This window comes from Macrobrachium rosenbergii, chromosome 45 (assembly GCF_040412425.1).
Source record: "Macrobrachium rosenbergii isolate ZJJX-2024 chromosome 45, ASM4041242v1, whole genome shotgun sequence".
Classification (NCBI taxonomy): Eukaryota; Metazoa; Arthropoda; class Malacostraca; order Decapoda; family Palaemonidae; genus Macrobrachium; species Macrobrachium rosenbergii.
Genome location: NC_089785.1, coordinates 20,066,872 through 20,094,255, shown reverse-complemented (window position 1 = coordinate 20,094,255; position 27,384 = coordinate 20,066,872). Strand labels below are relative to the sequence as shown.

Here is a 27,384-nt window from a genome sequence, read left to right as displayed (position 1 = left end):
ATATATATATATATATATATATATATATATATATATATATATATATATATATATATATATATATATATATATATATATATATATATATATATATATATATATATATATATATATGAAAAGATGTATCTTTAATGTGATATATACAGTGAAATTTTAAAAACTTAAATTTTAGACAAACCACTACAGAGGTGTTTGATAACTCAGCACTTACAAGTATATTTTGTATATTTTATACAGCTTTTTATATTTCAACTCATCATCAAACATCTTTTATTTATCGGAAAAATAAGTTTCACGAAAATGTTAAAAATGTCCTTTTTGGAAACACGGCAACAACCACCCTAATAACGGGAAGGCCCCAGAGGCTGGTGGGATTAGGAATGAGAGGTCATGATGTCGTGTTGTAAGAGTGATTGAGTTTCTGACCAAGTTAAGGGAAAGGTAAAAGTTTACTTTAAACCATGATCGTATTTTAGACTTGAAAGTATCATTTTCCTATGTTTTAAATTGTGCTCTGAACGTTTTTGACGTTCATTTCTTTAGCAATCGTTAGTTAATGACTAAACCAACTACCCCTAACCTAACCTAACCTAATCTTGCCTAGAATATGAGATCCTTACTTTAGTACATGTTATTAGCTTGACAACATTCCATAAACTTTCATCTGAATTGGAACTGTCAGTGGGATTAAGGTCCTTGTATTTCAATATTTTGTTCACCCCCCCCTCCAAAAGACCCCGCTTTTACACCGTGGCCCCCAAAATGAAGGATATAAGGGTAGGGTTCATTGTCTTCACAAGTACTCATTTGTTGACGAAGCGAATGTCAGAAACGTTCAAAGAACGCTAAAACATAAGAAAATTATGTTTTAAAGTAAAAAATATAATAATAGTAAGTTTAAATAATACAGAGGTTGTGTATATCTTCATTTTAAAAAGTCTCTAAGTGAGAGAGATGAGAAAAGAAAGTTTTTTAAAAAGGGCATCGAGACTTTAAAGTAGTTATCCCTAAAACTCATGATAACGCATACTCTATCAAAAGAAAGAAAACGAGTATATTGGGGTAACTTAAAGGACAGCCCCAAATTCACTCGTCATACTCGGTAATTGAGGTTCGCTTGGATGATGAAAGAGAAAATTTGTAAAAATAAAGACCAATTGTAGGTAAAGACAGTGTTAAAAGCAACAATTTTGGCCTCTCAGTCAGTGAAGATAAGCAACATTGTGTCAGGTCCGTGTTTGGTTAGGTGACCACCAATGAATGCCAAAATTCAGTGCTTAGACACTTACAATTGACCCCAGGAGTCCTTTTCAAGCGCAATAATGTCAATTAAAAACGAAAAAATGGCACATCATAGTATTAATCATCGATAAATTCCGTAATCGGGTTGTTTACATTTTCGAGTAACTTTTGATTACATGATAGACAGAGTTGCGATAGTACACTCTGTATATGATACCAGTCGCCCCCCCCCTTTTTTTTTTTTTTTTATCTCGAACACTATTCAAGATATTTTTTTCAAAAAAGGCAGCATTTCTAAGATGATGACCAGTAACTCTTACAACATAATTAATATGAGTACTGGGAGACAAACTACGGTCCAATAGTAGCCTACACCCAAGTCACGTACTGTATCAACAATCAAAACTGGGTTACTTTTTATATTTAGCCGAAAATCACCAAAGGTTTCTCAAGTTGCTTTTTCTCCATAAAGCCAGATAGCTAGCTTAATTTTTATTTAATTTTAACTGTTTAGATGTCATCTATTCCTTAACAATGGTAAGAACGTAACTTAGTTTCTTATTTGTGCTTTCTGTGTCGTTTATAGAGAAATAAAACTGGTATCATCCACAAATAGTCTGAACTTTATCCAATGTCCCTGTAGTACGTTAGGCAGCCCAGTCGTATAAATGCAAACTAGGACTGGACCTAATACGTCACTTCCTTGGGGTACTCCTCTTTATAAGTTGAATATGAGTTCCCAATCTGTACACAGAAGTACTTTTTCTAATAATCAAAAGGTTCTTAAATCATTCCAATGAACTTCCATTGGAAGTTCATGCACCATAACTTTATTATAAAATGTGCTGAGACTGAATAAGACAAAACTACCACCTTTGCCTTCATTTATCATTTCTGATATGTCAATTTATCATTTCTGATATATCAGTTACAACAAACAATTTAATTGCATATAAGCTGACTTTCGGTAAAGCATTTACCCTTTCCAGATGACCAATTGATTGCTCAAGAATGATACATTTCAGCATCATGTTTAAAGTTTCTCTTGAACAGTTCAAAGGACAAATGATTCGAATTTTCCAGTCTGAGCGCCAAAGTGTACCCATCAGCCTCAAGTGCGTTGAAGTGCCTTTCCATAATGACAAAAACAATATAAATGTATGTTGCAATGGTACTTATTTTATGTAGTAAATAAACGACTATAATTATATTTTTCGTAAAAACTTTGCAGTATGATATAAGATTATTAACTCATTATCATAGTGCACAAAGAAAATGCACTTTTAAGTTTATTGTAAGAAATAAAATGCTCTTGAAAAGTTAGTACCCTGATGCAAACTAATAGTTCTACTGTTGCATTTTGATTATTTTCGCAATATTAATGATATGATATGAAGATTAGAGCTTAGTGAATACTTTATTGACTATACAGAATATGTAAATTTGCTATTTCTCCAAAAAATGATGACATATTTTCAAATAAAACGGTTTTTTGGTCATGCTTGACACACACTCGCGTATCATAGAGCTTACTGAATAATCTCTCAACAACTAAAGATGTATAAAAATGCCATTTTCCTCAAAATAATGACGTAATTTCAAATAAAACAGCTTTTTTCTCTTTTTTGGTGATGCTCGACACCCTCGAGTACCCTAAAATCTGCGGAGTAAACAAAGAAGAAGAAGCTTCTTGTTGTTTTTCTCGGTGGCGTCAATCAATTTCGTAATTTCCTATGATATTTGTGTCGTAGGTGTCCTGTGCATTTGAATATACTGCATTTAAATGAGCCAGACGAGCTGTTGAGTGGATTACCGTCGCGGAAATTAGCCGGGGATGTAATTTTTGGGCCTTTGTTAAATGCGAAGCCTAAGCTAAGGGTACTTCGGCTTGGCCTTGGGGACGGGAAAATGGTGGAAATACAATGAATTTAATCGTTCTGGGGAGTTCGGGTGAGTATTGTGTATATGGGTATTGTAGTTTGTATTTAAAGATTGTTTAAAATAGCCTCTTTTAGCTTGGGAAGTTGGGATTCCTATAGGCTTGGGTTTGGCCAACCTTGTCGCCTTCTTAGCGTAACCCACACAAGGTTAGGTTGACCAGACTGTAATGTTAAGTTACGCTATTTAAGTATCCATTTTTCGTTAATAGTATAATACTTCATTGATAATCCGACAGTTTAGGGGGGAAAAACCTGCTCCCTTTTGTGCGTTTGGTTAAGTTTTCTTTCGTTTTTTCAATTTCTTCTTTCGTCAGATCTGCAAACAGAAGTCTGTTTGCTAAAAAAAAATGGTAATTCTATTTATTAGCTCCGCGCCTGTTTTTACCTTTTCAATTGGGTTTTTCTACACTTTTAGGGGTTCTGATACTGGCGGTGCATCTGTTTGTTGTCGGCCAAATGGAATGTCCCTTCGCCGTGTTCAGTACTGGCCCCGGGGCGATTGGGTACCCATATGTTAACAAGTTATTGCACTTGCCGGACGGGATATGAACTGTTTGAAACAGACTTATATACCCGTGCTCTGTCTTGTGAAGATTGTTTGGAAACCCTTTGTTGGATGGACTTCAAGGGTTAATTACAGGTTAATTACACCTGAGCGCCAAAAATTAAGGGTAAATCATAATTAGCAACTAAAAAACTGTAGAAAAAGTTAGATTAGAAGGCAGTCGCCGTCACGGAGCTACTATATAGTTGTACCACAGAGATTTACGATTTTCTCAAAATTCTGTGGGGCCGTATCCCCTAAGACATGTTTTTGTTTATTTAGGCTACGTTCCCCCATTATTCTCTTTGTTTTTTATATACAATCTCTCCATCTGCAAGCCGATAAACTGCTAATTTTTTCATGGTTTTCCAGGATTCAATACATATCTGATAAATCTGTGTGCTGATCTTGACTTTACCTAATGCAGGGAATTTGGACCCCTAACCTGTAGGATTACCACTTTATTTGGTAAAAAGGTAATATTTAAGATAACACTGAAGACGACTAATGTGTTGTGGTTCCCACCGGTCAGCAACCGAAATATTTACTGCCTTTTGGTTATTTTTGTTTATGTTTATGCCTGTTATTTGTATTTATGATATTTACAGTTTTTTGTTTTTTTTTTTATATTCATCCCCATTTTGCAAGTAAACTGGTAGTTGTAAACCGAACCAGAGGGGCGTGGTAATAGTCTTTAGTTTTACCATATGACATAACCAGACTTACCTTTAGCTAACCTTTACCTAACCTAACATCGGACACTGTGCCCTAACCTGGCCAGGGGGCTTCTGCCTTCCCTGGACCCCCAAGTAAGTTGTGACCCCGATTTTAGAGTTTTTAGGCTATGCTGGACTTGTAGCTTCATGTTCTCGAATACAAATATCTTGGAAAAATATATTATAAATTCAAGTAAAACTGCAGACTGCTACCGCACCCCTCCAGTTTGATAACTACCAGTTTACGAGCGAAATGGACACCTTGTTTAGTACCAGCCCCATGTGGATGAAAGTAAAAACACCAACAAAAGACGTATAAATATCATGAAAATAAACAAAAGGGGGTAAATATTCTGGCCAGGGATTGGCGGGAATCAGGCTGCGGTAGTAGCTTATGCTAGTTTGCGGTTTTATCAAAATTCACAATTACCAAGATATTTACCATCTTTTGTTTATGTTTTAACATTCATTCCCATGGGGCTAGTACTTGGCTAAACACCCATGGGGCAAGTACTTGGCTAAACACTGCACTCATGTGAGCGATTATAATATCAAGGCAAAAATTTACTAACTCCAAAACAAAGCAAAGAATTCTAATATTGAGGACTGGTATTAAAGTAATATAGTATATACCCTATAATACTTTAATTGGTAGAAATACATAACATAGGGCACTGTGGACCAAGAGAATCATAATTCATAAAAGGTGAAATACAGAAATTAATTCCAGCTAAACATTCTACATGGAGTCCTGACTTGCAAGGGGTATAGGCTATCCTCGTCTCACCTTAACTTTGCACTCATTATATTTCTTACTTTAGGGCGAGGGGTTCAGGTAGAAGGCATACGATTGTTCACTGTTCGTCGTAGTCCAGTCGCAGTACTGACTAGCCTATATCCTAGTCAAACAACTTTTTAAGTACTGTAATGTTAAAAAAAATAACATGCTCGAAGAATGTTGCAATATGAATGGTGAATGATGCAATACCTGACATAATTCAGGATAAGGAAACACCACAGTGAATAAAATGCAAATTTATCAAAGTATAAGTAAAACAAAAGAAATAAAATACAGTATAATAACAACTGATAAGCAGGTTGCTGAATAAAAATACATTAATGGTTATAAAACCATGGTAGGCTGTAGGTGAACACAGATAGAGTAAGGAGTAACTTATATATGCCTAAATACCTACCATATTGTGTGTTGCTTATGAGAGAAAAAAAATAGAGGTTTGCATTTTTATGTAAAATTTTTTTGAAATGTTTTACAGTATTTTTTTTTGTTTTTAAGCTGAATGTATAAAACAAAGTGATACTTTTGTTATTGGGTAGTGTGCTATATGTACAGTACATCTACAGTACTGCATTGCTTGTGTATGAGAGAAAAAGAGGTTGACATTTTTTACAAAGTGTATATATTATATATATTATAGCATATATATTGTATTACAGATATGGGGAAATAAACTAGCTAATTGCCTTTGGCATCAAGTTTTCAGATTAAAGTGTGATGGTTGTTGCTTATGAGCATATTTGTTGTTTTATATTATGTGATGCTGTATTAGCAAGGTAGAGAGCGTAAGGGTACGGAGCTGCTGTTTTACATCGAGAGTTTTATTTAACCTTATCTGAATTTTGACCTTTTCCAGCAGGTCATAGGCTCTGTTATCGCCAATAATCGAAGGATTTTACTATATGTGAAAAAGGGTGTAAAAATAGGTTAAGAAAGCCTGTGACAGTCTATGAATGGGCTTGTAAATGTTCTTAAATGTATTATTTGAAATACAAGAAATGAAAATGAGTTTACTATATGTTCAGTGTAGTTACATATATCTTGCATTATTACATGGTGACAGAATCACATGCTAACCTATAAATGCATAGCATAGGGAAACAAAACGTACCTGCAGTAAAAACAAATGAAAACAGATTACTGATAGAGATAAATTATATCTGTCTGCCATACAGTATTGCTTTCACAAAAACAAGAACTTTTAAAAGAATACTGTACAGCATACCCATTAGCTGAGGTTCTAGGATTTCTGCTCACATCTGCCAAGTAAGGAAGGAAAACTTCCAGCATTCCTGTACAAGTGGCACTCCATTTGTTCTCAGTTGTAATTACCAGTTACATTAACAATTCATGTACAGTTTATCACTTATCATTGTGTAGTAGTAAATTATAGGCTAATAGCTTGCAGTCAGATTGCTGTGACAGAAATGTATAAGTGGGAAAATTAAAGAACATTGCACATGTACCAGAACTCATAGCCAAGTGGTCTTGGTAATCTAAAATTGTCATGGCAAAGTATCTGATGAGGTGTTTAATTAGGATAAAAGATCTCATGCAAAGAAAAGTTCAAAACAACCTTGATCCACCAAAATTTATACAGTATTCTCTATAAATTTGGTAGTTTATGCACTAAAATTAACATTCTGACCACTATCCATAAGCCTCTTTATGGTGCTTTATCAAGTGTAAATTAACAGAAAGAATACAGTGTACTGTCTACAGTCCTCAAATGAATCGGGCATCTTATATGCCAGCTATTAGCAGCCAAGTTTCAGGGGTACATATTTCTCTAATACCTTTACCAGATTTTATCTCTTGTGGCCATACAGTTGATTTTCCAATCTGAAACATTTATCTGTTTCCCAGTAATGGTTTGAAAGTGTATGTATACAGTATTATATGTGGATATTATAAGGTATATGCAAAGTACTCTTAAATTGAGTTGTAAAAGACAGTTTCACTAAATCATTGAGCCAAAAATCTTAGCTTTTATGGGTTTGGCCCTTCTGTGTCAAAGAGGGTAATTTACTTTGGTGTTTAAAGTTTGAGAACTTTATACATGATTACTGGTTTATACATATATATCAGGAAAGAGGTCTGTGAACTTAGTAAATTCTAAACAGAAGGGACACTTACTAAATGAATTGTAGACAGCAGAGACACTTTACTCTAAAAAACAGTTGACACATACCTTAGAATTTTGAGGGATGCACTATCACAGACAAGTAGCTCGTGATTGAGAATGACTGAAGTGTTCGAAGTGAACAACAGTTAATGACTGACCATGTCCCGGGAGTTACGGGTGTATGGCTGAAGTTGGATACAGCATTAGTAGTTAACCAAGGATGGCTATTGGTGATCAGGTAGCCAAGGATATAGGGCGCTGTTTTGCCTGATGGTGAAACGTGACTCTAGTGAAACCTTTATTTCAAGTGTCTTGGTGTCTGTCAGTGGTATGGAGTACAGGCAGTCCCCGGGTTAGGATGGGCTCAGCTGACGACATTCCAAGCTTATGATGTTCTTCAAATATTTTCATAAAAAATTATTTCCCGGGTTACAACGCATGTTTCGGTGTTACGACTCCGATCTGACGGAAGAAATATGGTTCCAAATAGCAGAATTGTCAAAATTTGGAGATTTTTTTTTTTATGAAAAACTCAGTAAAAATGCAGGCTATGTCATTTTCAAGACACCTAAAGGATTAAAAATAACGTTTTCATACAATTTTCAAAGATATTTTGGGTTACGGCGATTTTCGGCTTACAATTTGGCATCGGAACGGAACCCCCATCATAAACCAGGGATTGCTTGTACAAAGCAGTATGTTAACTGGTTGAAATTGTTACTAACACAACAGTCCCATTTATTGAAAATTTAATTGCCATCATATTACTGTAGCCTAAAGTGTTTGACGGTGTAGTTGCTTCCAATAATTACAGCAAACAACATGCAGTTAAAAAATGTATGTTTTGGTGAATAGGCTAATGCTGTATCAGACTTCAGGAATTTCCTTTACAGTGCCACCATTCTTATATGTACTGTTTTGTTCTGTTCTCAGACACTGACCTGGAAGAGCATTTGAGGAGGTGGACGTATTACATTTGAATCTCATCATGTTTCAGTGTTGAGGCAGATGTCATGGAAGGCGAAAATCTTTGACACAAGGTAACTAATGCAACACTTTAGCTATTGCTGTGTGATTCATATTCTTTCATGGATAATTGACTCACTTTTTACCAGATTAAGGTCTGTTGTTTTTGCTGGGTGACTGGAATGTTGCGGTCGTTTTATCTTCTTCTGATTGAGAAGGCACTTCAGAGCCTGAAAAGTGCTTTTCATGAGACTTAGGTTGAGTTGCTTTTGAATATTTTTATCGTGGCACTTTTGAGGATTGTTGCAAATTGTAATCTTGTGATCTACATGACTATGATTTGATCCTGTAAAAATCTGATGGTTGATGCTGGACTAATTTTGACTGCCTTGTCATGTTAGAAAAAGTTAAAATATTAACACGAATGTTAATGTCTCAGTTAGCTATTCATCATCATTCATTTTATAAAATTATGAGATAAATTGAAAATGGTATGATGGAGACTTGTGTTTTGAAGAATACTGTATGTGGAAGAATGTCCTGAATGTTCTGCATATATTCTTGGTATTTCTGTTGTGATATTAGTTTAATAATGTTTGGATTTTCCTTCATTGTGTTTGGTCTGTATTTCAGGTGGATGTGAGTGGAAAGGAGGGCTCTTCATTCATGAAAATTGAACGCCACAGACACCTGTAAGTAGATGCTCATGCCAACAAGGTTTATTGAATTTTGTAACTTGTTTTGTAACAGTAATTGTACAGTTATTACTTTTTAAGTCATTTTGTTGATATTACCCAAGGTAATAAAGTCAGTTTAGGTGTTTGTAACTTAATTTTCGACAACAGTATATGGAAACAGACTCAGTTTGTTAGGAAAGCCCCAGGTATGGTGGGTAGATGTCAGTGCAAGAGATAAGTGGCAGATATAAATACACTACAGTAATGGTACGTAGATGAGATATGGCCTGGATCATTGCCATCGTCCTCATCTTGATCGTCACTGTTTTTACATCAGATTTTTCCTTTAATGGGTTTTATGTGACCAGTTCTTTCTGCTCTCTTCTGTCTTCTGCGCTTACTGCTTGAATTCCCATCTGGCGTAAGTCTTTGTTTATGTGGTTTTTATTTGGCTTCTCAGAGTTTTGCACTTACAGTCTACGTTGTAGGACTGATTGGAGATGGTACTAAAGGTTCTTTGCAGTGTCGCTTTGGTTGCAGCTGCATCGCTTTTTCATCTGTTCCCTTTGGTCTGTACCTACTAAGCAGCCCAACTTCATCTTCTTCTTCTTCAAGTTTTCACTTCTCAAGAACAAATCCTTTTGGAGAGGCCTATGATTGTCTAGAAATGACTCAGTGGCCACAAAACTGTTTAATAGTTTTAGTAACGGGGATGATAACACTGCATGCTCGCTTACATGATTCTCTGAGCCTTCTTATGGGTCTTTTGCATGAAATTTCCTATGGCCCAGATCACCATGCAAATCCACAACACCTGCATCGACGGATGGTTTCGTTTGTCAACTTTTCATTCTCGTTTGTCAGCTTTTCATAAGTTGTATTTTATTTCACATTCACAGTTGATCCCTCATCTCCCTCTCCTGTTGAGAGCAACCAGGTTCGCTGAACAGCAGCAGCAATATGCAGTAAATGTGCCTTACTGTCGAACTTCTCAGTTCAGGAGGTCCTTTGTTCTTTACACTGTTGCACTGTGGAACAGTCTCGCTGAGGATGTCATGCAGTTGGAACTTCAGAAGTTCAAGTGAAGATGCAATGCATTATTACTTACCCTAAAACAATTCTTCTTGCCATTTTAATCATTTATATTTTTAGTTACTTATTACAGTAATTTGTTAATTTATTTTTCCTTTTTAATAAGTGATATCTTTCTGGTTTTCCTGTCACCGGTTACTACTTTCAAATGGACACCATATTGTTTGGAGGCTTGAATTTCAAGTCAGTGGCCCCTGTGGGCTTGTTTCATATGAATAGGGTTCATCTTCTGAATAGTAATATAATAATAATAATCCTAAGCAAACCTATTGTGTTGAATGTGGTAGCTGATTTTTATGTGTAGGAGACTAAGGTCTTGTAGTTGGTTCATTTAAATCTTGCCCTTACATACTGCTATCACATTCATGTGTTTTGGTCTCTATGCAGTTAGTGTGTAGAATGTATCTGCAGTATCATTTTGGAGTGTTATTATTGTTTTTCTATCTCCAGGTTGTACAATGGAGGATAAACCTGCACCCGTAGCTGCTGCGAAAAACACAAAGAATAATGACTGCTATTTTTACTATTATTCCTCTTGTTCCAAGGTAAGTGCTAGTTATATACAGGCAGTCCTCGGTTACTGGCGCTTTTTTGGCGATTTTCGGGCTTATCGGTGCCGAAAAGTGCTGATTTTCTGGCTTATCGGCGCCGAAAAGTGCCGATTTTCAGTTATCGGCGCCCCTGCTAGGTATGTATTGGTGCGAACACCCAATTATTGGCGCTGATAAGTGGAAATCGGCGATTTTTTGCGCCAAAAATTACCGATTTTCGTCGCTAGACAAGCCCCATAAAACCGGATCGTCATTAACCGAGCCCGCCGTTAACCGGGGACTGCCTGTAGTGTTTTGTTTTTGGTGCGTGCAACTGATTAACCATGATCTCATAATTTACTTTTTTAGATTTTTTAGATGCATTTTTGAATGGAGTGTATTGCGCTTCATATTGTTGGAAATTTAGTTATCAAGGTGTGTTTTTCATGGTGCTGGTTTCATAAGAGTTTAATAGGTACAATGTTTGTAGGATGTTGAATCAACTTGAAAAATGGCAGATTTTGAAAGATAACTTATCAATTATGGTGCATCACTATACACTGACCAAAATGAGTAACTTGAATGCTTTCAGCTCTAAAACCTATCAACTGTGGTGCATCAATGATTTGTTTACTGTGACCTTCTCGGGCTGGGAAAAGAAAAAGTACATAAAAAAAAGGAAACTAAATAAATCAACTATGGTGCATCACTATCAATTTAATTTTGAGGAAAAAATGAATGAATAAAGATTTATTTTGTAAATAAGTCTTTCTTTCATGATTTGATTCAGTTGATTGTTACTGAAGAGGACTGTCATACACATGGTCAAAACTCCTATTTTTAATTGTTTTTCAGTTTTGAAAAATGCAGCTCATATACATAATTGTGGATTTTCACATATTATTAGTTATCAAATTGTGCAGTGTGAAATTTAACTTGTTGTGTCAGTGGATTAGATGGAGTGTTGATACTGTTTTTGTACCTTTTTACTAATTGTATTTGTTGAATAAGTAAAGATATTATGAAAGAGAAAATAGGTTTTATGTTTGTGAACAGAAGGTGTTTTGCTTTTTTAGTGTCCATGGTGTGACCGGATTTATGTAAATTTATCATGTTGAATGATGATTAGTTTTTTTAGTAAATGAGTTTTGATTTGCAGTTATTATTTATATTTTGATTGAAAATTTATTTATGCAGGAGTGTATTATATTCTTAGTAACATATAATGTACACTTGAATGCTTTCAGCTCTAAATACCATGCATAAATCCATCAAGCATAGTACTGTAAAATGCTTAGTCATTTTACTGAATGGAATTAATACCTTGAAGCTTAGAAGCTATCATATAACACTGCAATGCTGTATTTTGCAGTAAGATTCTGTTTATTAGAATTTGATCTGATTTTGCAGGGCGACGCATGTCCATTTCGTCACGAACCAGCAGCTCTTCGCAATGAGACAGTCTGCATTTTTTGGTTGCAAGGCAACTGCAGTAAGAAGAACTGCATCTTCAGGCACATGGAACTCACAGTAAGTAAACTGCTGTAACTGATTTTTTTATTATCATGCATCATTTTAGGTAATTCAGAATGTTTTGTTACAAGGAACAGTCTTTGCATTGAGAAACCCACAAGATTCCTGTGTATAACTTGAGATTAAACAACTCTCAAGAGAATGGAAACCAGGACAGCCATCATATAAATGACAGCACAGGGAGAAGAAGTTCCAGAAGATTGCTGGGCCTTGAACCAGCCTGACTCCCTCATCTCTTGAAAAAGGGTCACAGTTAGGACCTGAAAGTACTCTAGATTAAAAGTAATATGTAAATATTTACAAGCAAACAAGTTATACACAGGAGTCTTGTGGGTTTCTCTTTCCATCTTCAGAAGAAAACTGAAAGAAGTTTTTGTTTGGTTCAGTATTGGCATTTGTTGTGATCTAAGCTGTGAGGTAAATACAAATAGATCACTCATAAACTGGCTTATATTTTATTGAGAACTGAAGGATTGACCTTGTAGCTATCAAAGTCTTTTTTATCAAGGAGGTATGAAATTATGCATTGTAGTGGTTTATTGTAATTATCAGTAAATTTAATCAGACCAGTAAGTTAAAATACAACTCTCATAAGGCTGGCTGTAGCGTAATGGTGATCCACCTTGGAAGAGTACAGTGGCATTACTTCTTATGTGAATTTGTATTTTGGCGTAGGGCTTTTAAATAATTGAGTATGCAGAATTCCTCAAGACTATCCACAGCATTTACACTTGCACTAGTGAGTGCTGGGTGGATTTTGATTTTGCTGTGCTTCAAGATGTCTAATTGTCAGTTGTTCTCATAAGGTATCGTAAGAATTTTTATTCTTAAGCCATTTTTTGGAAGTTTTTGTTCCTTTTCTCTTGTTATAGAAACATTTTACTGATGAACAATTTACAGAGCTACTCTGTAACTTGTTCTTCTGTAAAAATGTGTCTATAACATGAAGGTAGAAAAAAATTCTTCCAGTGGGTCTTTTTTTATTCTTCTTCTTCTTCTGGGTGGTTTTTTTAGTGTGGGGTTCTGGGTTGCATCCTGCCTCCTTAGGAGTCCATCACTTTTCTGTGTGCGCTGTTTCTAGTAGTACACTCTTCTGCATGAGTCTTGGAGCTACTTCGACATCTAGTTTTTGCAGACTCCTTTTCAGGGATCTTGGGATCATGCCTAGTGTTCCTATGATTATGGGTACAGTTTCCACTGGCATATCCCATATCCTTCTTATTTCGATTTTCAGGTCTTGATACTCATGAACTTTTTCTCTTTCTTTCTTATCTACACTTTTGTCCCATGGTATTGCGACATCAATAAGTGATACTTTCTTCTCGATTATGTCAATCAACATCACATCTGGTCTATTGGCACCGTATCACCCTATCTGTTCTGATACCACAGTCCCAGAGTTCAGTTGGCTGAAGAGGACCATTGTGCAAACGGTCGAAAGCTCCCCTGTTTTACCCTTTTTGTATTTTGGAAAAATAGTCTCTCATTTACATTATTGTGGCTTTTTACTCATTATTTCTGATCACAATATAGTGATGCACCACAGTAGTCCCAGAGGATCTTTGCCTGATCGTTTTCTATCACTCCCTCAGGTTGGTTTTCATACCTCTTTTTACTACAAGCTAGCTGGTGTTTCTTGCACAGGCTCCAGTGGAGGACATTTGCTACTGAATCATTATTATTATAATTTTACTATTATTATTACAGTATTATTATTATTACTATATTATTTTTATTATTATTATTGTGTTATTATGGTATTATTATTATTATTCTGGTTTTATTTGCAATTTTTCCCCTTTACAGAAACAGAGAGACAAGATAGCCTGTTGGTTCGAGACACAGCCAGGAGGCTGTAAGAAGCCCCACTGTCCTTTCCAACACCAAAACATTTTAGACCATCCTCGGGAAGAAGACATTAAAAAGAAACCTGATTGTGAGTATACACTGATCATAGTTTCTTGTGGTGATGTTTTTGATTATTGATTGTCATCACACTACTATACATAGCATTTTATTATCTTTGAAAATCTCAGTTAATGTAAGACAAGAATTTTTTCCTTAAGTTTATTTCTTTCTTTCTTTCAAGTGATTTTTGATTATTGACCGAGAAAGATTGAAATAAATGTCTTAGTTTTTAAATTTGCCATGGCTGTAAAGAATAAACACTTACTGAATATTTTCATTATTGCTGCCTGCAATCAGTAATACTTCCCGTCAAGAAAGAAGAAAACTCAAGAGTCGACATACAAGTCGGCAACGGAGAAGAACCAGAGCGCCAGATTGTGTTCTCGAAGAACGAAGCAGGTTCTGTCACACCTCCCAGGCAGGCTCATTTCGCGCCGATACCTCGCAATCCTATAATTGTCCCACTTCAGGATGGTTAGTATTATTCAGTACAGGCAGTCCCCGGTTAACGGCAGGCTCGGTTAATGATGATCCGGTTTTGTGGGGCTTGTCTAGCGACGAAAATCTGCAATTTTCGGCGCTGAAAATTGCCAATTTCCACTTATCAGCGCTGATAATTGGGTATTGGCGCCAATACATACCTAACAGAGGCGCCAATAACCAAAAATCGGCACTTTTCGGTGCCAATAAGCCCAAAAATCGCCGAAAAAGTGCTGGAAATCGCTGATTTTCGGTCAGTGGCGATTTTCAGTTATCATCACACCCCCAGAACGGAACCCTCGCCGATAACCGAGGACTGCCTGTATAGGTATTCAGGAATTCCATTTAAAATTTTCCTTTTTGAAATGAACCTTACCTCTCCATTATATAGCTTTTAATTCTGTGTCAGTGGTAGTTCAAGCTATATAGTGGAGAGGTAAGTATTTAAAAAATAAGTCTGAAGTATTTATTTTTTTTTTGACATGTAGACTTGATCCAAGCAAGTAATAGAATTATTGGTTATCACTGATTCCTGTGAAGTTAGGTTTTGATATATTGAATAGTTAATGATTGCATTATGAAAGTTTCTTACAAGGAAATGTCAGGGAAATACCTGTTGGCTAAGTTGAGCTCATTCATCATGTAATACTGTCCCCTAGTGCTCCAACACATTTGCAATTGCTGGTACGTCACAGGCTGTAAATTGCCAATGTCATGAAGAACAAAGTTAATATGAAAGTGCAATAGGTTGACAATTTGTGGTTTTGAGATATTGACTTTTATTTGCATGTGCATTGGACATTTAGCTGAAAATTATCTGAAAACGTTCTAAAATACAAAAAATGGATATCACTCATTTGAAAAGCCTGAAGTCTTTGCAAACTATTTTTAAATACGGTGCAATGCATTACTGCCGTAATGCTATTCTCTTGGTATTTTAATACATTTTTATCTATGTATTAATTTACTGATTTATTTTTTCTTTTTAATAAGTGAGATCTCATCTCTCTGTAGTTCTCTTGATCTCTTCCTTCCTAATTAGCACCATATTCTTTGGAAGCTTGAATTTCAAGTCAGTGGCCCCTTTGGTGGGCTTGTTCCATATGAATAGGGTTCCTCTTTTGAATAATAATAATAATAATAATAATAATAATAATAATAACTATTGTTCCCCAGTCTTGATAACTGTTTTATAATTTTGTTCCTCATTCCACATTATATATTATTTACTACGTTATTTTACCTACACACATGAACAACTGGAGATTTACAGATGTTGATGACTATCTTTTAGCCCAGACCAACTCGTTCCCTTATTTTAAATTTACTGTCTTGGACCAAGTGTATTTGTAGAAGCGCAGTAAAATGTTTTTATTGGTAGAAATAAAATTTTACTATTTTTTAATGAAGGGTCATTAAAGTCAGATTTTTTACCTTATGCAAAGCATTATGATTTAAATGAGATTCAGAATTTGTAAACTCTCCACATACTTTTTTTACTGCTGTGTTTCAGCATATCTGAATTTTGCAAATGTATATCATGATACTTAGGGCCTTTTGTATAGCATAAAATAGTGTTGTTTTATTTAAGGTAGACAGAACTTAAGGAATCCCAAATATTCAAGACAGGAAGACTTAAAATACTATATCTTTGTGAATAGGACCCTTAAAATTTTCTCATGGTAGAATTTATGGTAGTTAGAATTTGCAGTAGTTTACCTCGCAAGAAAACTGATTGAAAGAGGAAGTGATCCTAGCTGCTATGAATTCTCACAGCATAGTTTTCTGGGACTTACGTTGTTGTTATTTTTTTTTACAAATGACATGATTACTGCTCATGAAACCAAGATCATTTTTATCATTCCATGCGTAGAGATGTCAAACACATATTTGTAATCTCCAACAGGCGAGAGTGATTCTGAGAGCGTGTCTGGGTCTCCTTACAAAAGAGTCAATCCAGAGCTCAGCGCGCAGTTGGAGTGGGAACTGAGGAAGCTACGTCAAATCCAGGCGCACGAAGCAGATATCATCGGATATGTTTTCACGGATGATATGGAGGAAGATGGAGAGGAAGAGGACAGATTTGCCGAGGAGTCTCTTCCTCAAAATCAGGAACTTGAGGAGGTTGGTTTATTTGAAGATTAATATAAAATCTTTTATGACTAATTTTTTTTATCGGGTATTTTATTGATAGGAGTGACATTTTCCTTATAATCATCTCTCTAATTTTTTCTGCGATTCTAGTTCCATTTTCTACAATTCTGACTCCATTTTCTTGTACAGCTACTGTATATACATAGGTTTCTTCTCCATAGACTGGGCTTTTGCCCTTTGTTCAGGTTTACAAAATGTTGTCCAGTATATAAGCCAGAATTTTGAAAATGAGGCTCATCTGAGATCCTTGAAGCCTCCATCATTGGTCCTAAAGTACCTTTCAAGTGATTTATATTGTTGAGAGTACTTAAAATCCTTCTGTACATTACTTTTATACCTTCCTCTTACTTCACTTCCAGCAATCATGCATAGTACAAGTATAGGCCTTCTTCTGAACTCTACTCTTTCCACACAACAAACACAAAATACAAATTTCATGGCTCTTTTTTTTTCTGATCCTCTGAATACATTTCCTCATTATAATGTCATCCTTAAATGTGTGGTTTATGTCCTTTACTTTATTAGACTTCAATAATCCTCAGTTATCCCCAGTTCAGTTGACACGTTCTTTGCTTTCTTATATAATTCAGTTTGTCAGAGGTATGTCTTTTCTGGTTCCTGTAAGGGTTAGTGCCATCAGTGCAGCTCACATGATGTACTATAGGCATTACTAAAGAGTATTTGCAGTGTCCCTCTCGCCCCCATAGCTGTACCCACTTTTAGTTTTCTGTAAAAGAAAACTATATGGGCAGGTTTTGTCTCCCTGTCCGCACTTTTTCTGTCCACCCTCAGATCTCAAAAACTACTGAGGCCAGAAGGCTGCAAACTGGTATGTTGATCATCCACCCTCCAATCATCAAACTTACCGAATTGCAGCCCTCTATCCTCAGTAGTTTTTATTTTATTTAAGGTTAAAGTTAGCCATAATTGTACATCTGGCAGCGACGTAGACCAGGCCACCACTAGGCCGTGGTTAGTTTCATGGGCCACGGCTCATACAGCATTATACCGAGACCACCGAAAGATAGATCTTTTTTCGGTGGCCTTGATTATATGCTGTAGCGGCTGTACAGAAAAAACGATTGCGCCGAAAAACTTCGGCCCATTTTTTACTGTTGAGTTTTATACTCAATCTCCATTCCCACTTCCTTTCTTCAATATTCCTGTCCAACTTCTCTAACTAGTATATTTTAGTGCAACTGAGGAGTTTTCTTCCAGTTCCACCTTTAGATCCTTGTGTTTCATCTCCTTTATTTTCTTGATTTTTGTCTTGGTGTCCAACCACTCCAACTTGCTCTTTTCTCTGTCTTAAGCTGTGAATGTCCAGAAGTGCCCCAGTGCTTGGCTTGACAGCATAAATGCCATAAAATCAAATTGTTGTCTATTCTGGTCACAATAACTGGTTCTTTTTTAGCCTCATAATCACCTCTTCATAAGGGTAGTGTTTGGAATGATCATATGGTGTCTGGAATGATAAGAAATTGGTTTCAGTTTTCTTCTTTTGCAATTTTAAGTGGCATTCTTTGTTACAGCTGTTTCTCCTTGTTTACTTCTTTATAGTTAATAATATTTTTGTAAATTGACTTTATAAGGTCATGCCATTATTTTTTATAGTTTGAAATGCACAAGAAAATGGTGAATTAATGTTTCTGTGTTGTAGGTTTAAGAATAATGTTCATATAATAGAAAACTTTTATTTTACTTACTCCCAATGTTTGGAAAGTCAGATTGAAAATAGCTGAGCTTCTAATCAAAGTTGAAGTTAGTCCCATACTATTGAGTGGTGTTGGGGACTTGTCTTGCAAAGGGCTGCGTACTTGGCTGCAGCACTCTGGAAAAAGATGGCTGGGACCTTTTATCCCTCACCTTTGACTCCCAGGTAAGAGCTGGTACCCTTTTGCATTGTGGTAGTTTTGGCGAGTAGGAAGTTACAAATGCCAGTGTGATACTCTACTGGTGAGCCAGAATCTGTGAGCTTTTGCTAAAGAAGAACGAATTTTAAGTTTCTCTTTGAGGTGTGGTCTCTTGGCTACTGAGATGCTGATTCCTGCTCAGCTTATTTTGCAAATGGATGTAAACTTATTTTGTAAGTTATCTTCATCCTTTAAAGGCTCTAGAAAGTTCTCGTTAATCCTGAAACCATAGACTTAAGCATTCAGATGAATTTTTCACTGATTTAGGTTGTATTTGAAAAAAAAAAATTGGGTCTGGATTTTTTTTTATATAATGTTAAGGTCACTGTGTTTGTATTATCTGATGGGGGCTGTTATGTGGCAGTGATTTTGGTGATGTGAACACTTCACCATAAGGGTGAAAGTATTCATTCCAATTGTTTGCCTTATTAAGTGCACTCTGCCTGAATTCCCATGGTTTCCCCATAGAGGGTTATCACTTACTGTTGACTTTGTTTAATGCACTGTAGATGGCACTGAAGGTTTTTTCTATTGTCCTTTCAAATTCAGCATTATTGCTGTCTTGCCATGTATACATTCCACTTAGTCTCCTCCTATTGAGCTGTCCAATTTATTGGGCTTTACTTCAAGTTTTTACCTTTCATTCAAGAATAAATCCTTCAGGCCAGCTTAGTGAGTTTTGAAATGAGACTTTTGTGGTCTCATTCAACTAATTAACAAAATCACCAATACAGGTACTTCCACCTGGTTCAAGTCCCAATATTTTTCCAGTTTCCATGATCCTCTGTGGCCTTCTAGTGGTAAGGTCTTGTCACTTGCTGGTTGCTCCTGTCCCCTTTACCTTTGCCCAGAACTAATACTACTACTTCTCAGCTGAACCCCTAGTTGGGGTTGCTGTTTTTAATGAGCCTCCCTCAGCTGTTCTGTGTTCAACGATTCATTTCACAATTAATTTGGCAGGTGTTTTAAGGATGGGTAACCTTCCCTACACCAGCCCTCCTTGTTTTTCCATGTTTGGGAGTGGTACTAAGTTGGATTGGGTTGACCCACTTAGTTGCTGGGTTTTCCCCATGCCCAAATTGTATCTACCTATTGTCTGGCTTGAGATTGCCATACCTCTCAGCTATTTCACTTCTGATATGGTCTATTGAGCACACTCCATCTAGGTAGATACGTTTTGGACATATTCTTGTCATACTTTGCATAGTCCTGACAGAGAAAAGCACAGGCTGTATGTACACATTATAATGATTTTATAGTCATAGATTACTGCTAAGCCAGTAATCCAGAAATCTCTTATTTAACTTTTCTTTTACATATGTTGTTTCTCCTCCAAATTCTAGCCTCATAGTCCAGCACATCACTTTTTTTTTTTTAAGTTAATTCAAGGTCTACCTGACCACCATATCATCATCTTCCTCCCTCATTTCTTCACCATAAGCTCTACTTCTGGATGATGGACTTTACATCCTGAACCTATTCTTACAAAATTTGTATTTCACTAGTTATTTTAAGAAAAGTCCTAATAAATGTGGTTGGTGGAGCGGAGAAGATCCTGATAGTTTCTTCCCTTCATTTTTTAAAACTTTCTATCCCTTCATTTTTTAAAACTTTCTAGTCTGTTGTCTCCCAAAATTAGTAGATTCTATAGATTTTTATGTCAATTAGTATCTTTGCAGATGAGCTCAAGCTTAGTAACACAGTGCCTGTTCCAAAGAATGACACATCTGCAGGCTGCAGTAACTACAGGGCAATTTGTATTTTCCCTGTGCTCTCAAAATTTGTGGAAAAATTTATTTTTAAGCCACTGTGTAAATGTAGCGAATCTAAAGGATTGTTAGCTGATAGTTAGTATACAGGCAGTCCCCGGTTAATGGTGGGCTTGGTTAACAGCGATCCGGTTTTATGGCGCTTGTCTAACGACAAAAATCTGCAATTTTCGGCGCCGAAGATCGCCGATTTCCGCTTATCGTTGCCGATAATTGGGTATTGGTGCCGATGCATACCCAACAGAGGCGCCGATAACCAAAAATTGACTCTAACCCCTGAAAATCGCCGAAATCGCCGATTTTCGGTTGGCAGCAATTTTCGGTTATCATCACACCCTCAGAAACGGAACCCTGCCGATAACGGGGACTGCCTGTACATATAGGAAGCTGTTAAGTACCTGCGATGGTCTTTTTAAACTTGACATACCATTTGCAAGAGAACCTTGATAAGGGTCTTTAGTGCAGAGTGATTCCAATAGATTTTAGTGCTGTTTTTGGTTTAGTAAATCCCAAGGCACTTATTTTTAAACTTCAGAATCTTGGAGTGATTGGATATGTTATAGGGTTACTTCAAGGTTTCCTCACTTGTAACTGCAGCAAGTTGCTGTTGATGGGACCTTTAGCAAACCAAGACCTGTTGTGTCCGGAGTTCCATAGGGCAGTGTTCTATGTCCACTGTTATTTTTAGTGTATACAAGTGATATGGTTGTTGGCCTGGAAAACGAGATTGCTCAGTATGCCGTTGATGCAACACTTATTGGTGTAGTAAAGTCACCACTTTTGAGAAACGAAGCTGCCCTCAGGCTCAGTGGGGACATGGACTGGATCAGTGAATGGTGTAGTCGGTGGGGTATGACGCTGGACTCCAGTAAAATTAGAACAGTGTTGATTAGCAGATGTCATACAGATTTTCCACCCCATCCTCTCCTTCAGGTGGATGAGACTCTGCTGAGTGAGTCTGAAGTTTTAACTATTCTAGGTGTAACTTTTGACTCACATCTTACTTTTGATAAACATCAGATGAAAGTTTCGGCAAATGCTGCACGAAAGTTAGATATTGTTTGAAAGGCCTCATATATTTATAACAGTGATAAAATCAGTGCAACCTTATTTAGGTCATTTGTCTTTCCATTACAAGAATACTGTTATCCAGTGTGGGTGTCTGCTTATGCCAGAGATATATTTCTTTTAGATAGAGTGGTTCATGGTGGTGGGTTTCTGTTTCCCAATATTAGCAGTTATGACTTGGACCATCGATGGATGGTCTCTTATTTGTCAATTTTTCGTAAGTTGCATTTTAACAGAGATCTTTCACATTCACAATTGATCCCTGATCCCCTTTCCTGTTAAAAGCAACCAGATTCACTGAACAGCAGCACCAATACGCAGTAAACGTGCCTTGCTGTCGAACTTCTCAGTTCCAGTAGGTCTTTATACCTCAAACTGTTGGACTGTGGAACAGCTTCCCAGAGGATGTTGTACAATTGGAACTTCAGAAGTTCAAAAGACGATGCAATGCATCCCTACCCTATGTTTTTATGTTTCTGTGTTTTTATTCTCTCTACCATTTCTGCTTCCTTTTCCTCACTATTTATTCCTTGAAGTTGTCTGTTCTTGTCGAAATAAAATCTTTCTGGTGTTTCAACAATTCCATTCTTAATTGTTATGAGTTTGTACAGCTTTTTTACTCCTTGATTTTGTTAGAATTCCTGTTTTTCTTCTCGCCATTATATCCCATCACAGCCTTCCATGGCTGTTTTTCCTATTTTGTATTTAGTAATGTACTCTGTAATATGTATCTCTCTTTTGTTGGCTCCTTCTGGTGTACATTTTCCTCACCAAAGAATGGATCTGGATTCAATCTATGAAGATGAGGGAGTGATCTTGGCATGTTCCCTGAACCATTTTTCCTCTAGACTCCTAAGCATTGAACTGGGTACCAGATGGTCTGCTTACTGTATTAGGTTGGACCTCTGGGATAGAGAGAAAAATATTAACAAGTGAGGGTGAGCAGAGCTCTGTCAGAAAAAAAATGAGGACCTCAACAAGCTATAATCGTCACCCCACTAGGGAAGAACAACTATTCGTCTGATGTTCTCCAACATTCGAACCACATTGACCTCTGTAAAATATTACTGATTTAATATTGCATTTTAGTATTTTGGAAAGTGAAGAACTTTTATGCTGTGTCAGAGGTCTCTTGTGTACCATGGCAAAGCATTTTCCCACAAACATGTACTTGTGGTTTTTCTTAATGTTCAAAAGTTTAAGAGGTGTTATTGTGTTCCTGCAAAGCGCCATGTTTGTACACATTACAGTATTATTTAACTAGAGCATTTCCGACTGTTTACCACTTTATATATTTGTTTTTATTTACTATTCTTATATTTTTATTTTAAATATTTAATTTTCATTATTTTTACAAATAGCCATTCAGTTCTGTGAAAGTTTATAAGGCAAGATAAGGGACTTTGTTAATGTGAGCTAATACAAATAATGATTATGATCGTGTATTGTTTATGTGAAGAAGACTTTTGTGAATCCATTTGTGAGAATCATCAACATAAAAATTTGTCAAGCAGTGAGTTGGGCTTGCAGTGTATTCTGGTGATATATTCCAGGATATCAGTGCTGCAAGATGAATTGACTTTTAGTCAAAATATCCTTTTGCAATATAATCACAAATGGTGTATCATATAGTGCATGTTTGTTTAAGTAACTAATTCAAAAAATGACAAGTTTTAAACCAATAAGAGTGTAATAACGTTTGCGTTACTGAGAAGATTCTCAGTCATTCATAGCTCATCCACATACCACAAATCCTGCATGTTGCAACCCTACTTCAGTCTCTGTTTCGTAGACTTTTCATTAGAAGATAATGCTTTCAGACATACCAGTAGTGTGAGTGATCACAGGTTTCCCTTGATGGTATTTTTCAGTACGTTGTAGAAGAAATACTGGAGGTAGAGGAAGAGCCAGATGCCATTCACCGGCGCCTCCATCCCATACAGAGGACAATTCCCCACGCTGCCCAAGCAAATGCGTATTCGGACGCCGTTCTCGGCGAGCACAGAAAAGGTGTTTTGAAGCCTCAGGGAGACGACTTAAAAGTCAGAAGAAAAGTACAAATATCAGAAAGACTCGGGGGCGTTGCAAGCAGGGCGCTTGCCGAAACGTTAGGTACAAACGTGCAGTTGCGTCAGCACGGTGTGAAGAGGCTCTCGGGGCCTAAAGAAGAAGAGGTGAATACCAAAAGTATAGCAGAGAGGCTTGGGAAAAGTCCAAACAAAAAACTCAGCTTGTTGGACAGGTTAGGGACAAGGCAAGGGATGGACAGTTCTCGAGCTCTGAGGGCGGAAGACAACGAGACCGAGGTTGTCGATAAATCCATAGCAAATAAAATCACAGCAATCCGTAGTCTACATGGTGGTGGGGAAATAGACACAGTACCTGACTGTAGTTCAGTAACTAAGACTGGTGTGTCAAAAACAAAAGAAGCAGGTCTTGACTTTACTATAAAGAGCCTGGCCGACATTAAGGCTGAAAAGCAAAGAAAAGTGATCGTACGGACAGCCAAACCGAATGGTGAGAAAAAGCAAATACAGTCCCGTCTTGGAATTAAAAATGGCACCAAGTTGCATATGGGTGACAACAAACCGGTAAATTCTCCAGGTGAGGAAGGTAGTCTGAAGGTCTTGAGTCTGTCAGAAATTAAAGCCAGACAAATGTCCTCTTACAGAAGCAATTCAAACTCCTCTCAGTCGAGAAAGAGACCCATATCTCCAATATCTTTTGAGGAACCTAAAAAGAAATTAGTGTCAAATAGTAATTCATTGCCTGTTCAACAGAAAAAGAGATCTGTCTCGCCAATATCCTTTAACACTGCAAGTACAACTAAGCGCGTGTTGAAAAAGAACACTAGTGCAGAACAGCAGAAGAAAAGGTCAATATCACCTATATCCTTTCAGGCTGACGACAGTGCGACCAGAAAAATTAGAGTATCATCCAGCAATTGTGATTCTGTCCAAAGTAAAACACCAGAAGCCAAGTCATCCCCTCTTGGCGTTAGGAAGATCACCATCAACAGGTCACCGGCTAAGAAATCCCCAGGTGCAGTGCCCTTAGGAAATACAGTGTTGAACAAAGAGCACCAGCAGAAGGAAGCAGATGCTCGTAGTGTAAATAGTAAATTGTTAGTTCAAGATGTACAGAGTAAGAATAAAATTAATAATAATAATGTAACCTCAGAAAGTACCAAACCTGAGCAGCACCTGAAAGATTCAGGCGACAAGTCACTGAATGTTAGTGTAAGTAGGATGGACTCTTTCCTAGAAGATGAGGAAGCTCTCCTGTTAGGGGGGGAAATGACGGACGATGAAGAGGACATCGACGAAGCGGCTCTGTTACTTTGAGAGATCTCGTATTTATTTTCACGTATTGTGTTGAAGTTATGTATCGAGGAATACGTATAGTAATAGGTTTCCAGGCCTGTTGCGTTGAACGATAAGAAAATGTGTGCTGTGTGTGTGTGTGTCGTTACAGAAATGTACTTGTGACGTTGATGGGTTCTTGTGATGAATTTGGGGTAATGACTTTTCACCACTTTTCACTGCAAGTTATTTTTGCATTATTATTTACAAGTTACTTTTGGATGTCTCGAGTGCAATGGGCTGTAGCCATACCTGGAATGATAGCTTGTGAAAATTTCTTTCCCCCATCCATGAATTGTCCCTCAGTATTTTGTAACATTTCCTAAAATAAAGGTGTAAGAATTTTAAGTGATCATCAGGTTTTAGAATTCTCAGGTGGAACTTCAACCAACTGTACATTGTTGATTTGTGAATGGTTAATACTTAGATGTGCCATCATTGTGAGAAGAACTGCATCGCCGTGTGGTAATTCTGTCACATCAGGTTATTCAAGCTAATTTAATTGTGTTCAAGTTAGGGTTTCCTTTAGTATAACACTTGGTCTGGAGTTTATGTCAGTGTTGTTTTTTTTTAATTTTCACCGTTCTGTAATTTACTTTTAATGAAAAGTGTAAATTTCAAAAGGGATATTGAAAAATGATTCTCTTTTGAAAATTTAAAGTTTTATTTCACCTTATGACTATGTGTAATGTGTTGAAAATATTGATAAATGGTGTTTACTATGCTGTAATTTACTTCGGTTGGCCAGCACTGTGGAAGTTAAGAGTTTTAACTTAGTGGTCTGGATAAATTATTTCCTTATATAGCTAGGATTTTGCATCACACAGACCTGCATATTGTTAATGAACAGGAATGCATTCTGACAAAAAGGCAGTTTACTTTAATATTATCATAGTTATTTATATAAATCTGTAGCATTAATTAATTTTTACAGTTTTATTTGTAAAAAAGACTAAATCTATTCTTAATTGTAAATATCACACATTTGTTTTCACTCTACTTTGTCTTTGCAAAAGACCGAATCCAAGTACCGTAGCCTAGAAGTGCTCAGTTAGGTATTATTTTTTCAATGCTCTTGATTTTGTGATACCATATTAATATGTAAGGGTATTCAGTTAATTTTCTAAACAGAATAAGGTAAGATTGTTGACACCATTTTTATCATGATTGTCATCCTCTTGGAACAAGTTGTAATTCAGGACAGTTTCTTGATTTGCAAGCGTTGCGAGTTATGAATATTGTTATGATCCAGTGTTGAATAAACTTCAGCCATTTTTGGATAGTCAGTAAGATCTAAGAATTAAAAAAAAGGAGGTTATGGAGTTTAGCCAGCCTGCAAGTTAAAAGTATTAACTGGTGTACAGCTGACCCAAAGAATTAATTTTTAGAGATACAAAGGCATGTCGAGTAATTTGCAACTTGAAAATAGGGAGCCTATGTCAATAAACTGGCAAATTTTTAATACGCAGAGATGAACTATGAACACAGCTTCAAAAGTGGAAGGAGTTCTGTTCCCAAACAGACTGAGAAATAAATCTTCAAATCGTAGTGTTTTTATTAAGTTTGCCAGTGATGCTTTACAACTATATTTCTTTAAGAGTTACATTAAGGATGAAACAATGTTTCATAAATGCCATTTTCTCCAGTGTCTGTACTGTTTCACAAGTGCCATTTTCTCCAATGCCTGTATAGTGGCTTGTATGTATGAAATATAAGAACCTGTAAATATTTCATGTGTTCAGATAATGTACAAAGCGCCACAACTGTTGGAAGAGACATTTGTGAAACAGTGGATCGTGTCTTATGTAGCAGTCGTAAAGTAATACCTTTTTTTTTTTTACAGTTTACTGCAGATAATTGTTGCTTTCTTACATTTGTAATGAAAGAGTTTGGTGGGTTTTTTTATTGAATACTGGACAACAGAACATTATTTAGAGTATGCCTTGAGGTACTGGTTTGTTACAATTTGGAATTCTTGGGAAATCAAGAACTGCAAAGAAAAAGTCGTGCAAGAGTTTCAACATACTTCAGTGATTTTCTTTAGGAGTTACCTCAAGATCACGCTGTGGGTTCTTTCTGAGCATTGCATTTCTGTAACACTGTTTATGAAGCACTGTGGTGGAAAGTTCATGTGAGATTGGACAGTAAAGTAGACTCTGTGGAATATGATGCTTTTGTTGAAGTCTTTGTGTTCAAGAGAATTGAAAGAAATGTAGACTTGAAAATTCATCTCTTATATCAGAAAGTTGTAAGAACATTCACTTTGGGAATTTCAGGGGTGATTTTGTAACTCAGGCTTTTGGTTACCATTTATTGAAGTGCTCGCTTCGTCAAGCCTCAGGAAATGTCGTAAAAATGGAACCAAGGGTGAATTGTTGGAAATCTGAATTGTTACTGTACATAATGAAGGGAAAGCACAGTACTGTGCTGTATGTGTAAACAGATCATTATAGTACTTGTGTCATTTTGTGTACTATGAGATTTTTCTGTATTGAACTACTGCGCCGAAATGCAGTGTACTGATGTTCTCTTAATTTTTTATTAATTTTCTCAACTATGAGAATGTGTA

General features: G+C 36.5%; 1 protein-coding gene across 2 annotated transcripts; it reads left to right on the top strand.

The window, feature by feature from the left end:
• Positions 1-2,906: 2,906 nt before the first annotated feature.
• LOC136829753 (zinc finger CCCH domain-containing protein 11A-like) lies at positions 2,907-26,818 on the top strand. 2 transcript variants are annotated; one of them, XM_067088611.1, is made up of 9 exons: positions 2,907-3,192; positions 8,297-8,403; positions 8,963-9,021; positions 10,549-10,643; positions 12,039-12,158; positions 13,968-14,097; positions 14,367-14,543; positions 16,456-16,673; positions 23,325-26,818. In XM_067088611.1, exons 4-9 carry the CDS (start codon positions 10,557-10,559, stop codon positions 24,795-24,797), a joined length of 2,205 nt encoding a protein of 734 aa, XP_066944712.1. In that variant the 5' UTR covers positions 2,907-3,192; positions 8,297-8,403; positions 8,963-9,021; positions 10,549-10,556; the 3' UTR covers positions 24,798-26,818. The 2 variants fall into 2 exon arrangements, with proteins under 2 accessions (XP_066944712.1, XP_066944713.1); XM_067088612.1 differs by lacking the exon at positions 8,297-8,403 and having other exon boundaries at positions 3,058-3,192.
• The last annotated feature ends 566 nt before the right edge of the window (positions 26,819-27,384 follow it).